Here is a 15,835-nt window from a genome sequence, read left to right as displayed (position 1 = left end):
TGATGTTTGGTATGCAGGACATTCCTATTACAAGTGTCATAGAAATCCTTTGACAATAAGTTAAACTATGGCCCAAGTTGAAACACTCAAAAGTTACTGAAAGTTTAATATACTAGTAAAATGTCTTAAATTTGTTAAAAAGAATTAAAACACTAGGACACAAAAGAACACTATATACATTTACATCAACTCAACTGCATTTTAAAGGTGTAAATTGCCTGAAACTTGCCCCGCTCCCTTGCGGCCATTCCTCTCGACTGAAACAAATGGAGTCCCTGAACCCGCAGCAAGTTGGCATTTCACTGCTGGACTCCATGATGAGTCCACTATCACAGCGCAGTTAGAATGACAGCAGCAAGGACCTGCCAGGAGGTTCAGGACTTCCACGTTAGTGTACCTGGGCATATATATGTTACACACAGAACTGCCAGAATTTCTGAGGTGCAGTATGCAAAACTAAACAAAAAAAAAACTCCGGGTAGAGTCCAACTAAAGCATTGATCGACTGATGCATAACATCTTTTGTTCTTCTATCCAACATAAACCTCAGCATTTTTGAACACTTTTATACCTGTGTACTTATTTTAGTGCCATGATTATAGTGAGTACCGGATCACTTTATAACTTCTACCTTCTCACTGTTAAGAAAATATTGCAAATTGTTTTGTTGGATCAAAGCAGATGTTCTCATAGTTTCTTCATTTAATGCTATCTGCTGCTATTTTGCTCCCTCACTTAATAGATGTCCCTTTGTAATTTCCTATTTTAATCCAGCATCCCCAGAAATCAAGACAGATGGAGAAAGGAAGCATAAACAAATTTGAAACATCGACTAAGAATGCATTTTTTTTCCACTGCCCTGTCTTCCTGTTCTAAAAAATGTCAGTCACTACTTAGCTACAATATTTACCCCCTGAGTTAAGAGACTTATTCAGTAACTTATCCTAGGCTGACACTACAGCATGCAGTAGCATTGTAGTTACCTTGGAGTCTAGCAGCCAGAGTTCTGGACTATTGATCCAGAGGCATGAATTTGAATCTCACCATGACATCTGGGGAGATCTAAACTCAAGTGGTTGAATAAAATTTGGAATTAAAATAATAAACTAGTCTCTGAAATGATAGCCCTGAGTCACTTCAGGAGTGGAAATCAGCCATTACTTGGTCTGGCCAAAAAGTGTCTCCAGACCCACCAATATGGTTGACTTCTTAGTTCTGGAGCAATTGGGGACCGACAATACTTCTGGTGTCCCAAAGGCCACATCTTGTAAACAAGTAAATAAACAGATGTAGCTATGAGTGAGTGCTGTCATTTGGAGAGAACCATGCACCTTCTCCCTTCTAGGGCAATATAAAAGATTGCGTGGCAATATTCAGAGAATACTATGCCCTGGCCCATGTTTCTCCCTTGACCAACACATTAAAACAGCAAAATATTAGTATTTTTGAAACTTTGCTGTGCATGAATTGGCTGCCAAGTTCCTTATCAGTGCCATTATCGTTATTAAAGTCATAGAGTAATACAGCATGGGAACAGGCCCTTTTGCCCAACTGATCTATGTCAACCACTGCATCCTCCCTGCTGGACCCAGTTGCCTGTGTTCAACCCATAACCCTCCAAACCCCTCCCCTCCATTTACTTATCCAAATGTCTCTTAAGTGTTGAAACTGCACCTGCCTCGACCACTTCCTCTGGCAGCTCATTCCAGGTACTCACTACCCTCTGTGTAAAGAAGTTACCTCTCCAGTCTCTTTTAAATATCTCCCCTCTTATCCCTCTAGTTATGGACTCCCTAACCCTGGGGAAAAGAGTATGACCTTCCACCTTAACCATACCCCTCATGATTTTATAAACTTTTATGAGGTCACCTCTCATTCTCCTGCGCTCCAAGGAATAAAGATCCAGCGTGGCCAACCTCTTCCTATAACTCAAGCCCTCTGGTTCAGGCAGCATCCTCATAAATCTCTTCTGCACCCTCTCCAGCTTGACAATGTCTTTCCCATACAAGGTGACCAAAACTGTGCACAATACTCCAAGTGCAGCCTCACCAATGATGTATAGGACTGCAACATAATGTCCCAATGGCCTGACTAATGAAGGCCAGCATGCTAAACACCTTCTTCACCAGCCTGTCTACTTGCGCAGCTGCTTTCAGCGAACTGTGCTCTTGTACTCCCAGGTATTGTAGAGGAAGAGACTACCTGAGGTAGAAAATGAGGATTACACCAACCTTCACAACAGGAGAGTTTGTCAGAGTAAAGGAGGAGCAAATATAAGAAATAGGATAGGCCAAATTTACATCTATTAGTGATTGTCCTAAATTCTGGACTAGTTCCAACAGATTGGAAAGTGATGCCTTCTGTAATGCGCTATTTAATAAAGAAAGGTGAGATAAAATAGGGAACCAGAGAACAACTGTTGGAACAAATTACTAGAATCCATCATTCTTCAGTAACAAGGCAGTTAGAAAATTCTAATTTGGTTAGACAGAGTTGACATGCCTTTATGAAAGAAAAATTATGTTTGACAAAGCTAATAGTCTTTGAGGATATAATCATCAGTGTAGCTAAAGGGAACCTGATTCTCGACATTGCAATACGTAACAATTGTTAGAAAACAGAGTCGCAATAAACAGGTCATTTTTAGGTTGGCATGTTGTTAGTGTTTGGTCTCACTGGCATCAGAATTAACGACTTATAATGTTGACTGATGAAAATACACTCATATCCAGATTGGTTGATGAAATAAAGATTGGTAACAAAGTGACCTGTAAGAATGAAACGAGTCTGTAATAGAATATTGATGAGTAAGCAAACAAGAAAGTTGCAGATGGAATATAATATTGGAAAATGTGAGGTTATTGAGTTCGGTAGGAAGAATAGAAAACCAGAATACTTTTTAAATGAGAAACTGGTCTTATTTAAAAAGTATTCTGTTTTTCTATTCAATTGGTCTCCAGAGGTATCTTTAAATGCTTATTTATGAGACTTGAAAAAATAAATGTAGAGGTACGGCAAGCAATTAGGCAGGCAAATGGAATGCCTTTTATTACAGTGGGTTGGAATACAGAAGTTAGGAAGTTTCGCTCAACTTGTACAGCTTGGTGAGGTCTAATCTGGATCACCATCTGTAGATTTGGTCACCAGGCCTTGGAGTGAGTGCAGTATGGATTTACTAAACTAATTCTTGGGATGAGGGTGTTGTCCTTTGAAGAAAGTTTGAATAAGAATGGCCCTTACATTACTGGATAATGGAATGATGAGCAGTGGTTTCAGTGAGTTGTAGGAGTTTCTGAACGGGATCGATAGGGTCCTATAGCTGGAGAGTCCAGAACTAGGAGATAAGGGGTGTGCTATTTAGGCCGGATGAGCAATTTCTTTCCTCAGAGGGTTATAAATTCAGCATCTGCAGAATTTCTTGTGTCTCTATAAATCTTTGAACTTCTCTGCACTGGATTTTATGAATTATCAGTCTTTGAGTATGTAAAAGGGCAGGATTGCTGGACTTCTGGACACTAAGAGCGTCAGGGAAAATGTGGATGAGGCATGGTGTCAGCTCTGATCCTTCTGAATGGTGAATTAGGCTTCTGGTGCCAAATAATCAAGTCTTGTTAGAAAAGGTACCCAAATAAGATGGGGTATGTGGCTTACTGGTCTTATTGAGATATCTTAATCACATGGAGTTGGATGCACAGACTATGATATTAAGGATGATGCAAAATTCAAATATTCTGAACAGTCAGAAGAGTACTAGTAGAATTCTGGAGGCACAAAGCCAAGCGGATGAAATACGGCGTAGATAAATATGGAGTGATGCCCTGGTGAGCAGGACTGAGAAGCGATGGTATGAATTAAATGGAATAATTTTAAAGAGGGTGCAGCCTTTGAAGCTTGAAGACAAGTTAAAGCAGCAGAAGGGATGCTTGACTTAGTAAGCAGAAGCATAGAATACAAGAGCAATTCTGAAAGTCACACACAGGAAACTTGTCAAGGCTTTACAGAAGAGGCATACTGGCATGATATTGTGGATTAGCATGATACTGTGGATGAAAGACTTAAGTTTTGGGGGAGCCTGGAGAAACTTTTTAAATTCTTAAATTAACTTCTTTAAATAGTGCACTTTAAGGGAGATTTGATTGGGATATTAAAAATATTTAAGGATTTTGCTGCAGTAAGTTAAACAGTACAGCTTTAGTGACAAAATGGTTGGTAGTCAGAAGACTGAGGTTTAAGGCAGTGGGCCAGAAAAACACAGATGACATGAGGGAAAACTGTGCTGAAACTTGAATGCACAGATTGAAAATTAGTAGAAGCTGGTGCATAAGCAATGATCAAAATTGAATTTGATACTTAAACGAAGAAAATGCAGAGTTATGGGGAAAGAGAATGACTGTAAGACATTATCAAAGGGCAGATATGATGAGCCAAATGGCCACTAACTATTCTATATGTGATGATGAGAGTGACCACTTAAAACTTGTCTTCAGCAGCTGTAGAATCCTTTGAAACCTTGAAGTCATATAAAACACAGCACAAATATCATTCAATGATGATTTGACAGTGAAAAATCCATGCTTCATATGTAATTAATAATCTCCATTATTAATCACATGGTATATGAAACATGGATTTTTCTAAAAATCATGCAGATAAAAGTCAATCAGTGAAACAATCATACTTTGTGCGTGAATACCTGATAATAGATTAGATGTACACTTTCTGAATAGCAATAATTTTGCTCGAGCTACCTGTTTCCCATAAAAATCATGTAATAAATTTATTATTTTTCCATAGCAGCAACTGCTTGGTTTCTTGGCGCTGTTTTTATTTGTGGAATTTTCCAAAGCATTCACATCCATGTGCTACTAATATTGTGTGCTAAGTCACAGCAACAATCTCTTCCTATATGTGCCAAAGCATGTTTCTTTTGGGTTAGTGTTCCTCAGAGATTCAGTTGGCTATCCAGTGCAGTCTGGGTTCTTCAGCAGAGTGAAGAATAATATTGCATTGCTCACATATAGATCCCATTCCTCTTAAGTCAAAAGGACATAACCTCTTTTTGAAGTAGCAAGGGATCTGAATTAGTAAGGAGTCTAAATTTTCAAAATTATGATGGCTCATTGATTCAATAATTACCACATAATAGGCACCACTTTTAGTGTGTAGAAAGGAAGCCAAGGCATTCACATCAACTGAACTTTCAGTGGGGAAAGACGAGAAAGCTGAACAAATTACTGCCATTTATTTATTCGCAAATTCACAAGAATATGGATATTTCCAGCATCTTGCATTTGTACTTGAATAACCATTAATAGCTCAAGATGAATTTTTATTTCTGATTTTTTTCTTTAAAAGACATTTTTTGTAGATGTTGGCCTGGGAGAGAAGACCAATGTTTGTTCACTTATCCTTCCAGTGAATTTAGAGGATTTTGCTGACATTGCTGGTGTTATTGCAGTGTCTTGAGGTGCCTGCAGCAGGTCTCAGAAGCAAATGTAGGATATAGATCATTGCTGCCCAAGTCCACCATGAGTTTTGTGTCGATCTGATGTATAGTATCTTGTACAAAGCTCGATTACTTCACACAGGAGATGATTTCTACATGTCACCTCTTACTCCACGGTCAACTGCAAAAGAGATTCCACAATTGTACTCATTTATTCAAACTTCCACTTGCTAAAGTACCACCAATAAAAATAAAATTCTGCAGCTAGTGGGTACAGCTAAAATTAATACAAGAAATTATAATTGTGCCTTTTCTCTGTTTGAATTTCATAGACCCCAAAGGCATGTGAAAATTTCATCAAATTGTGCAAAAAGGGATATTATGATGGAACAAAATTTCACAGATCTATCCGGAACTTCATGGTGAGTCTATTGCTTAATGCTTTTGAAATGTGTCCCGTACAATGGTACTCGCAGGTTACACAAAATCAAAATGGAAATTCACGATGAGAGTTTAATATTGTAGGATTTACTGATGTCAGTAAGTGAAAAGGACAGACCATCTTTTACAGCTAAATAGAGTTAAAAATCCACTTTGCATTAAGAATTTCATAAGTAATGCTCAAACTGGAATGCAAGCCTTTCACCCTACTGTGGCACTTATCTTACATCATAGTCTATTCAAATGTTTTGCTTTTTCAAAGGTGCAAACCATAGACAACACTCTTTAGCTCAAAAGTGCTAAAATGACCCTAATGTTATTAAACATAGATAGCTTTAGATAGAATTTATAAATATTTTTATATTTAATTATGTAATCCTAGTGTCTTAATTTAAAAGGTATGGGTGTTAATTAACAGCTTTAAAATGAAATGAATTCTGTACAGATTTTTTTTAACTTTTATGAAGTGGAAAGCTTTGGTGCTAGGTACAAGAATTAGGAGCAGGAATGCAATGCACAACCTTTCAAGCTTACTTCATCATGCTAAAACATCATAGCTGATCTACCTCATCACCACTTTCCTGCCCATTCCCCTCCTTCCTTTATCCAACTTGATTACAAAAGTCTAATAATCTCAGCCTTGGAAAAACTCTGAGCATCTGCAGCCCTATGCAGTACAAAATCTGATAACCCCCTGGGTGAAGAAATTCCTCTTGCCCACAGTTATAAGTGTCCCTTATCTCAAGGCTATGTCCCCAAAAGTTCTAGACCTGTTGTCCAAGGGAAACAATCTCCATATACACCATTTCAAGCCCGCCCGGAAGCTTGTGTTTTAGTGAGATGATCTCTCATTCTTCAAAACTTGGTCAAAGCAGTCTTGTTGGCAGAGGGGAGGTCTCCAGCACAGAAGTAGCTAGATCACTGTGGGTAGCTTTCTCATGACTGCCCCTTCATGACTTCCTGCAAAATTATACAAAGTTCAGAGAATATATTTGGTGCTCTCTAGCCTTAATTCCTGAGGAACACAATTAAATCCTATAAAACTACTTGCAATTTGACAACCTTGCTCAGTTATCCATCAGGTAACTAGCACTGGAATTGGTAACGCATCACACAGATATGCTTTTGGAAAGAATTTCATTAAAATTATCAAATTTGAACAAACTGATGCTAAGGCAAATGGAGAATTAGCTGCATCTAACCTGCGTTGTATTTGAGTTGAAAGTGTTGCTCTGTGATACTGGGCATTAAATCTTTAAATATGCCCCTGCCAGCATCACTAACACCCAGTGCTGGTAAACGTAGCTCCACAGCACAACGATCGTCAGAATTGTGTGGGCAGCTCACCTCAAGGTGAGCAGCGACTGTCCTCGCTCCTGTGCTTATTCTAATGTCCAGGCCATTGTATGCTACAAAAGTATGAAAATCTAAAGACTGGCAGTCAAAATTAAAATAAAGGATTTTTAATCTTTTAGTAATCTGTAGGTTCCTGGCATTTCCCTTTTTTCCTGTCAGGCCTGTGATGACTGTAAAATCACATGGTCTGGATGGCCCAATTACATCTCAACAATGAGTTCATTAGAATATAAAACTGTCAATTAATTTATCTATCTATCCATATTTCATCTTTTAAAATCCAGTTTCTTAATTTTATTGCCTATTTTTAGCCATTCAATTCTTTAAGTATTTTTTCATTTGTTTTTATTCTTTGCAGCAGAGGCTTCCTGGTCACCTTAACCTTCTCAGCCTCTTTGCTCCCTCTGTCTAAATCTCTCCTCTCTCACAGTACACCCAAGTGGTAATTCCCACCTTAGACATAGACTAGTGTATAATTAATAACTGTACTTAAGATTGTTACTTAATATAAATTGCAAACCATTGTTTGAATACTACTATTCAAACAATGGTCTGCTGTTAAATATAAATTTCCATGATGTCTATGGAATAGAGGAAAATAGTTGTTAGTATTGAACTTGAAGCAAAAATGTTATGCTGAATGATTTCACTCACTAGGTCCAGAACATCAACAGTCATAGATCTCACTAGCTGGGTTTACAATATATTGCAGTTGTTAAGTTCAATTTGCATCTACGTAATAATCTTCAGTTTTTGGAAGTGATTACTGAAGTAGTGTAAAAGACTAAAAATATACAAAATGAATAACTAGGAAAAGCAAGCTATCCAATCTAACCTAGTCCGTAGAGGCATGGTGCATGCTACCAACCCATCTCCCTGGGAGAGAGAAAATAATACCTTATGCTAATTTATGAAAAGATCCATGGCACTTCTATCTAATTCTTTGGGACAATCTATCAAGCTGTAACAAATTTCATTAACACATGATACAGGTATTAACTCTGTACTAGGCTTTCTTTGTGGGCTGTTGTCACGCGATCTGAATCTTGTATCCCTTTTGATCACGATTGTACTTTATAGGCTAACAAGGATACAGGACCCAGGAGCTACAGCAATTAAACATTTTATTATAATTTCTTGGTATTTTAATTTTATGTGCCTTATATCCATAAGGTGATTACCATGTTAATAATGACTGAAATATAAATAGACAAATTATAGTCAGAAGGGTTAACTGCTTCCCGCAGTAATTTCCAGGATGACTTTTTAACTTTGAATGTCAACCAATTTGCCACATTTTTTTCTATCCATTATAATCCTATTTCATATCTCTTCCACTTGGTCCACTAAGTTCACCCCCATTTGTGAAGACAACTACAGGGTACTTAGTTAGTATCTCAGCCTTTTTTCTGCCTCCATGATATTTTGCCCATAAATCAGCAAAGATCCTTTAACTATGTTTATCATTTATGAAAATGATTCCTTGTTCCCTTTTCTTTGCCTGCCAATCATGTTTCTTTTCCACTCTCCACCCTTGTTTACTTGGGTGTCTTCACTGCCTGATGACTGACTATACTTTACCTGTCCTGGGTTTATGCCTGAACTAGCTCTACGTGAAGATAAACTGTTTTCATGACCAGACTTAGCTTCCTAGCCATCCGATCTGTCCCTTATCGATATATAGATGACCTAATAGGTGGATATTTTGAATCTTTCGTTGTTCCTTCCCATTAAGTGTAATTATTTTATGATTAATATTACCCGGATGCTCTCCCAATGAAATGCTCACCATTTGCCTTACTTCATTCTCCGGAGAGAGGTTCAGCACCCCTTCCTTTATTGTTGGGTTAGAAATGTTTTGAATCAAGGACTACAGCATCCTCATCGCTATTTATTCCAACTTCAGGCCCTCTTCTCCAGAGTCCATATTCGAATAATTGAGATCCCCACTAACTATAGTTTTGCCATTTCTCTGAAATACTCCCACGCGTTTACTCTTCTAACTCTGTATCACTTTTAAAGTCTGTAATAACATCCAGAAAGGTAAGAACTCACTTTCTGTCCCTGGGCTTTGAACCGTCTACTATTACATTTATATCATATCAATACTGCCATTCAGATCCCTTACATATCCATAATGAATATCTTACAATATGTTTCCTGACTTGACAGTGCCAATGCATGATATCTAATTCTCAACCAGCTGTCAGTAGCCAAGGTATAATCAGTATAGCTACTAGTTTACACAGTATTACTACTAAATAGTCAATAGACAAACTAAAATTTGAATTGTTCATCTTTATTTGCCTTGAACTTGCATGGTTGCATAGTGCTTGCGTTCACCACATCCTTTGGTAATCTTTTCCAGAGTCCAGTGAGTTAACAAGTAACGTAAATTTTTGCCTAGAAGTTCTTGTATACACGCCTTCTAGATTTTTCCTTCAGTATCCATTTGAAATGATCTGTATAATTGGATGTGCATAGTTTTGACAGCCTTTATCATATTTTTCCTAAGCACTTGTTTCTGTATTGAAAATTAGTCCAAATTATCTGACATGTTTTAAAGTTGTAAGATAGTGTTTTGGTTTGGTTGCATTCTGCTGGACCTTGTTGGTAATCTCGATATCCATCACCATATAAAGATACAAAAACTGGAAGTAGTACAAAAGCCGAGAGTAGTACCTTATTTTTAGTTTTCATTTGATCTGCCAAATCAATGCATCCTGAAACCTTGAACTTTTTAATAGCTTTATCATACTGTTTTGAAGCTTCTTTCATTTATTATTGATGAATCCAGCAACTCTCCTCTGGTACAGGTAATTGTCCATTAATTATATAAATGAGCCTGGATTTCTTTGAAGCTAAATGTATCGCACTGTACTTATTTAACACCATCAAAGGATCTCACGCTCATCCTCCAACTTAAGTGAATTGCTTTGTCCTATTTATTTGATCTAAGTTCTCAGCTCCCTTGTATCTCTTTGGTTCATGTGCCTTAAATTTGTTTATTTTGCATATGCATGCTTCATGAATGCCCACATCCAAATCATGAACAATGATAATGTATGGTAATAGTCTCAATACAGAGCCCCATCCCTGCCCCAGACAGATCTTCTATTTATGATGACTTCCTGCCATTGATAGTCTTCAAAGTTTACCTTAAGCTGAAAAATTCTCCATTTTTGGCAGTCCTCTGCCTTATTTTTACTCACAGTGTTATACAGCACAGAAATGGGCCCTTCAGACCAACTCGTGCATGCCAACTAAGTTGGCTTTCTGAGCTAGACCCACTTGCCTGCATTTATAGAGTCACACCATTTATTTAGCTCAATTTACATAAATAATCTCTACATTTTGTTGTGGTCTTATTACGGCATTATACCATAATTTCCAGCAATCATAAAAATAGGGCAATGGTTAACCGTTTAGAAAACAGCATAAACTGTTGGGGAAAATTGAAGGGATATCGGGGAAGTGCAAGGGATTAGAATGCATCTTTCAGAATGCAAGCACTGAAGTGTGAAACTGAAAGAACATCTTCTTTGCTGTTAAATTTTATGATTCCACATAAATAGCTTCTTTATGAAAACTGTCAGCTGTTTTCCTTGAGCCAGCAATCTGAAATTGCAGCTGTATTACCACATTATCTATTTGCACTGAAACACAAATCTCCTAAAGAAATTGGAACTCATCCTGGAAAGAACTTGTCCTTGCTTCCACTGTTCTATCGCCCCATCCTTAGTAAGCGTCACTGGATCCACATACCTCAGCAAATTCATATGGCTTCCATACTCAATTTCAGATATCCTTGTCATCTTACTTCTCACTAACAATGATACTTAATCACAAGATGTCCCTTCAGCAAGCCCTTTGTTGCCATCGCATTGAGTGGCCTCTTATCCCCAGTTTCATTACTTCTGGCCATCCTCTGTCCTTTGCTCCTGTTTTTAGAAACTCTGTCCATATATTCTCAGACTGGTCATTTTTATCAATGCCTCACTTTTATTTTCTCTGCTTTCAAGTCTCTCTCAGCTGAATAATTTATTTCCCACACTGCCCAATATTTACCAAGTGTGCCCAGGATTTCCGCCATTAATGTAGAATGTTGTGATTTTTTTTGTATAAATGAGCACACTATCAAAGTACAAATTGTTTCTGGTATTATGGAAGCTTCTTTCTTTTTCCAGATTCAAGGAGGTGACCCAACTGGTACCGGCACTGGTAAGACTTTGTCCACTTTTGAATTGAAGTTAAAGTCTGTAAACAGGGCTCCTAGTAAACAATGCATGCGGAAGGGAGGCGAAACCAAAGGAGTTCTTCAAAATTCCTCCTGCATGGAAGCAGTCAGTTGCTGCCTCTGTGGCCTGCTACTCTGGATGTTCTAAAGGCTGTGTTTTGGAATCCCTACTAATCATCAGCACAGTGCTCTGCATGTACTTCAGAACTTGGTTTTGAATCATTTCAATACGTTTCCCTTGCTCTGTACATGAAGTTAAGGCTTAGTGCAACAATTCACATTGTAGCACAAAATATTTCTGTATTTTGACCATTCCTTTTTCTTATGCAGCAGTGTTGTCTTATGAGTGTTGCTATAAAACTCTTCATCTCCATACAAATAAAGTATGGCAATTACCTAGTCAATGCAATACAGAGTAAATGTACAACCATTTCAGTGTAGACAATTACTTATCTGGTGGTAAAGACGTATTTGTTGTATTTCCTTAATTGAGTTAGATCAAAAAATATTGCATGTTGCTTTCCATGGCTGATGTGTGAAGTACTGATTCTAGGCATGGGCAGAGTAGTGTCACTGGAGTTGTCACTGATTGTGACGTGACACCCTGTCACCCAGATCTCCTTGTTGTAGAGCTGGATTTGGAAAGTAGAATTTATTCCAGCAGCTTCATCACCAGTGAATAATTTTGGAAGCAATGGATGTTTTGAGAGGGCACTCCTAATCTCAACATTCATGGGTCTGATTATTACCGGAGCTTTGTGAAGTGAACATTGAAAAATTGTTGTTGATTACATCTCTTACAATCATGCCAAAATTTGATAATGCTGCACAGTAGTGATATGGGAGTTGTGATAATGGAGAACTGGCTTGAAAATAGAGTTGAGGACAAGATCAGATCAACAATGATCTCACTGAATGACAGAACAGAATCAAGGGGAAATTCCTCTTCTCACAATCTTACGATATTGATCATCTCTGGTCATCTCTTGCAGCTCACGTCATTGGGAAATCATAAGTTGTAAGCAGATTGGTTTATCCTGCAAAGCATGAATTGTGATGGGCATTTGAAAGAGAGTGTAATTGCTAACCAGGGTAGGGCTATTCATTATCTTGCTGGCTATAATTGGATTTGTCTAGACAATATTGTAGGAAATTCATATAATCCAAGCACCTGTTGTTTTTCTGGATGCAATCCACAGAAGTCTTTTCTTTAATGTGCTACCTTTTTTTACCTTTTGGTTCTCTTTATTTAAAGAGTTCTTTCAACAGTGGACATGCAGCATATTTTGAATCAGACTGACAATTCCACAAACTCCTACTTTATCGCATCCTTGTAAAATTTACACTGTGACAGACGCCAACACAGACATCAGAATATTTCTAAGTCTTATAGAGTATCTAAGTCTAATTTGCGTTGATTTAAAATTGAATTGCTCTGCCACCTTAGCTCTTCCCACAGGAACAACCTGATGCAGATATTCAGTCAGAGGAACATGCTGTTCACAGCTCCATCAGTATAGATGAATTTTACTCACCCTTGACTGATGTACTTTCAGCAGTTGGTGAAATGTAGACTTGTGCTATCACCAGTGAAAAGAAAGTGAGAGGCAGTTATATGTTCTGCTTTTGTTATTGCAACTGAATGTTTTAATTATCTTAATTTCACACTTTGGCCAAAATGAATTACAAGATCCAAGGAGGGAAATAATATAAAAAAACACCTTTGGACACGTGTGATTATACTGTCCATCAGGCAGATGGAACTGCAGGTAGTTTGAGTTTTGCTAGTACCATTTGGCTCCAGATTCATGACAGCCTTGGTCGATACATGAACCAAACAGCTAAATTCCAGGGTGAAGTGACCTATCTGTCCTTGGCCTTCTCCGGTGCTACAGAGAGGCTAAGCACAGATTGGAAGAACAACATCTCATATTCTGCTTGGGTAGCTAACAAACCCAATGGTACGAATATTGAATTTTCCAATTTCAGATAAGCCACACCTCCTGTGTTCTCCACCCAGACAGACTCGCATGTCCACCTTGTTTTCTCTCTTTGTTCATCCTTCCCATGCCCTCTCCCTACCTGGTTCGATCTGCCCATCATCCCCTCCCCATATGATTCCACCCATCATGTCCTTGCCTCTATCCATCCCCTATGTCCTGCTATATACTGGCAAACTGAAATATCGACTTGCTCCATTTGCCTCCACAAATGTTGCTTGACCCACTGAGTTCTTCCAGTGTTTTTTTGTTCTAGATTCCAGCATCTGCAATCTCTTTTATGTTTTTGTCTCCTATTAATATCAGCTGATTGAGGTGGCTGGTTGTGAGCACGTAACCCTTGGTACCAGATATATTTATTCATGGGATGAGGATGTTGCTGGCAATGCAACCATTTACTTACTATCCATCCCTAAACATATCTGAACAGAGGAGGCTGATAAAATTCAATCACATTGGTAGCTTTGGAGGCACGTATAGGTTAGACTAGAAGGACAGCAAATTTACTTCCCTAAAAAACGTTTAGGGAACCAGATCAATTTTTGCAACAATCCGATAGCTTTGTGGTTACTCAGAGCAACTTTAATTCCAGGTTCATGTACCTACCTGAATTTCGATTTCCCAGCTACCATGGGGAATTCAAACTTATCCTGTAGATAGATCAGTGGTTCAAGGCTTTGGCCACTAGTCCAGTAACTTAACTGCCATCCCCAGCACTATCCCCACAGGCTTGCATTGCTATATACCTGAAGTTGTCAGACCAGCTCTTTTGGATATTAGGAATCTACAACAATCATAGAAAAATATGGCATTAATCCTTCTGTATAATTTTGACAGCATGCAATCTGTCTAATTATCATGAAATAGTTCAAGGAAATTTTGAGGCTCACACGGCAGCTGTTGCTGCTGAAGACTGTGAGCCAGTTGTTCATCTGTTAATTAAGCTTCCCTTGACCCAGCTTGAGTCATCCTTCTGCAAAGCTGCAGTTACATCTGTGTGCTGTAGGAAGGATTTACATGGTTCTGCACCACATCGTCAGCCCTGTGTTTGGCTCAATTTGATCTTAGAGGCGCCGTGTTTAACCCTCCTTTAGAAAGTTATTGACATCCATGGTTAGCATAAGTGTATTCTCAAAACTATTTTAGAGGTTTACAATAATTTCTTCAACAATGAAATAATTGGCAAAGAAGCGACTAGTTCTGTTTTCCTCACTGAAGGAAATAGATGGGCACTGCATTTTTTTCTAGTATTCTCGGAGAATGGATAGTGAAATATTAAATCTTGCTTTTGCAACATACAAGATTATTGCTCTTAATTCCTTGTAGCTTTAAATCAAATCTAGGAAAATTCTTTGCCCTTGAGCAATTAAAGGATTTTACTTTGGCCAGCCTTGGTCTACAATGCATCTTTAGGTAAAATGTTAAATTGGTAAACTGGTTTATTATTGTCACATGTACCGAGGTACAGTGAAAAACTTGTCTTGCAAACCGATCGTACAGGTCAATTCATTACAACAGTGCATTGAGGTAGTACAAGGTAAAACAATAACAGAATGCAGAATAAAGTGTTACAGTTACAGAGAAATAAATGACTGAGGTCCTGTTGCCTGCATGTTCTTGTGATTCAGATGAAATTTATAGGATCTCATGGAAATAATCGAGGCAGAACAATTTAAAGCTACAAAGAATCAATTTCAATCATTCCTTCCAGAATAACTGTGTTCATTTGTAATTTATGGAACCTTGGTGTGTCAAAAGCTGCAAATACACTCAAAAATAGTTTGATGTTCTAAAGACATAACGAGAGGAAACATAAACGCAGCCAGGTTTGCTAGGGTGGTTCAGGAGGGTTTAAACTAGATTGCAAGGGGGAAGGGAACCAGAGGAGTAGGTCAGAGGAAGAAGGGGATGGGGAAAAGTCAGATCTGACAGGTAGAGAGGCTTTGAGGAAGGAGAAGCAGAGTACAGGCTATAAAAGTAGTAAAGTGGATGGGCTAAAGTGCATTTACTTAAATGCAAGAAGCATCAGGAATAAGGGAGATGAACTGAGAGCTTGGATAAGTACATGGGACTATGATATTGTGGCTATTACAGAAACATGGCTGACATCAGGGCAGGAATGGATGTTGAATATTCCTGGTTTTCAGTGTTTTAAAAGGGATAGGGAGGGGGGGAGGAGGGGGGGCGACACTGGTCAGGGACACAGTTACAGCTGCAGAAAGGGTGGATAATGTAGAAGGATCCTCTAGAGTCAATATGGGTGGAAGTTAGGAATAAGAAAGGAGCAGTTACCCTCCTGGGAGTATTCTATAGGCCCCCTGGTAGCAGTAGGGATACTGAGGAGCAGATTAGGAG

At 38.3% G+C, this 15,835-nt stretch overlaps 1 protein-coding gene across 1 annotated transcript in view; it reads left to right on the top strand.

Annotated features, from left to right (window-relative positions):
• Positions 1–15,835, top strand: part of ppil2 (peptidylprolyl isomerase (cyclophilin)-like 2) — a 231,481-nt gene that overhangs the window by 123,344 nt on the left and 92,302 nt on the right. Inside the window, exons 13-14 of the mRNA XM_052031825.1 lie at positions 5,779–5,868; positions 11,431–11,464. Coding sequence (XP_051887785.1) covers positions 5,779–5,868; positions 11,431–11,464 — 124 coding nt within the window. The remainder of the gene's footprint in view (positions 1–5,778; positions 5,869–11,430; positions 11,465–15,835) is intronic.

Source organism: Pristis pectinata, chromosome 17 (assembly GCF_009764475.1).
Source record: "Pristis pectinata isolate sPriPec2 chromosome 17, sPriPec2.1.pri, whole genome shotgun sequence".
Classification (NCBI taxonomy): domain Eukaryota; kingdom Metazoa; phylum Chordata; class Chondrichthyes; order Rhinopristiformes; family Pristidae; genus Pristis; species Pristis pectinata.
Note: the sequence above shows the minus strand (reverse complement) of the source record. Positions and strands in the feature narration are given on the sequence as shown.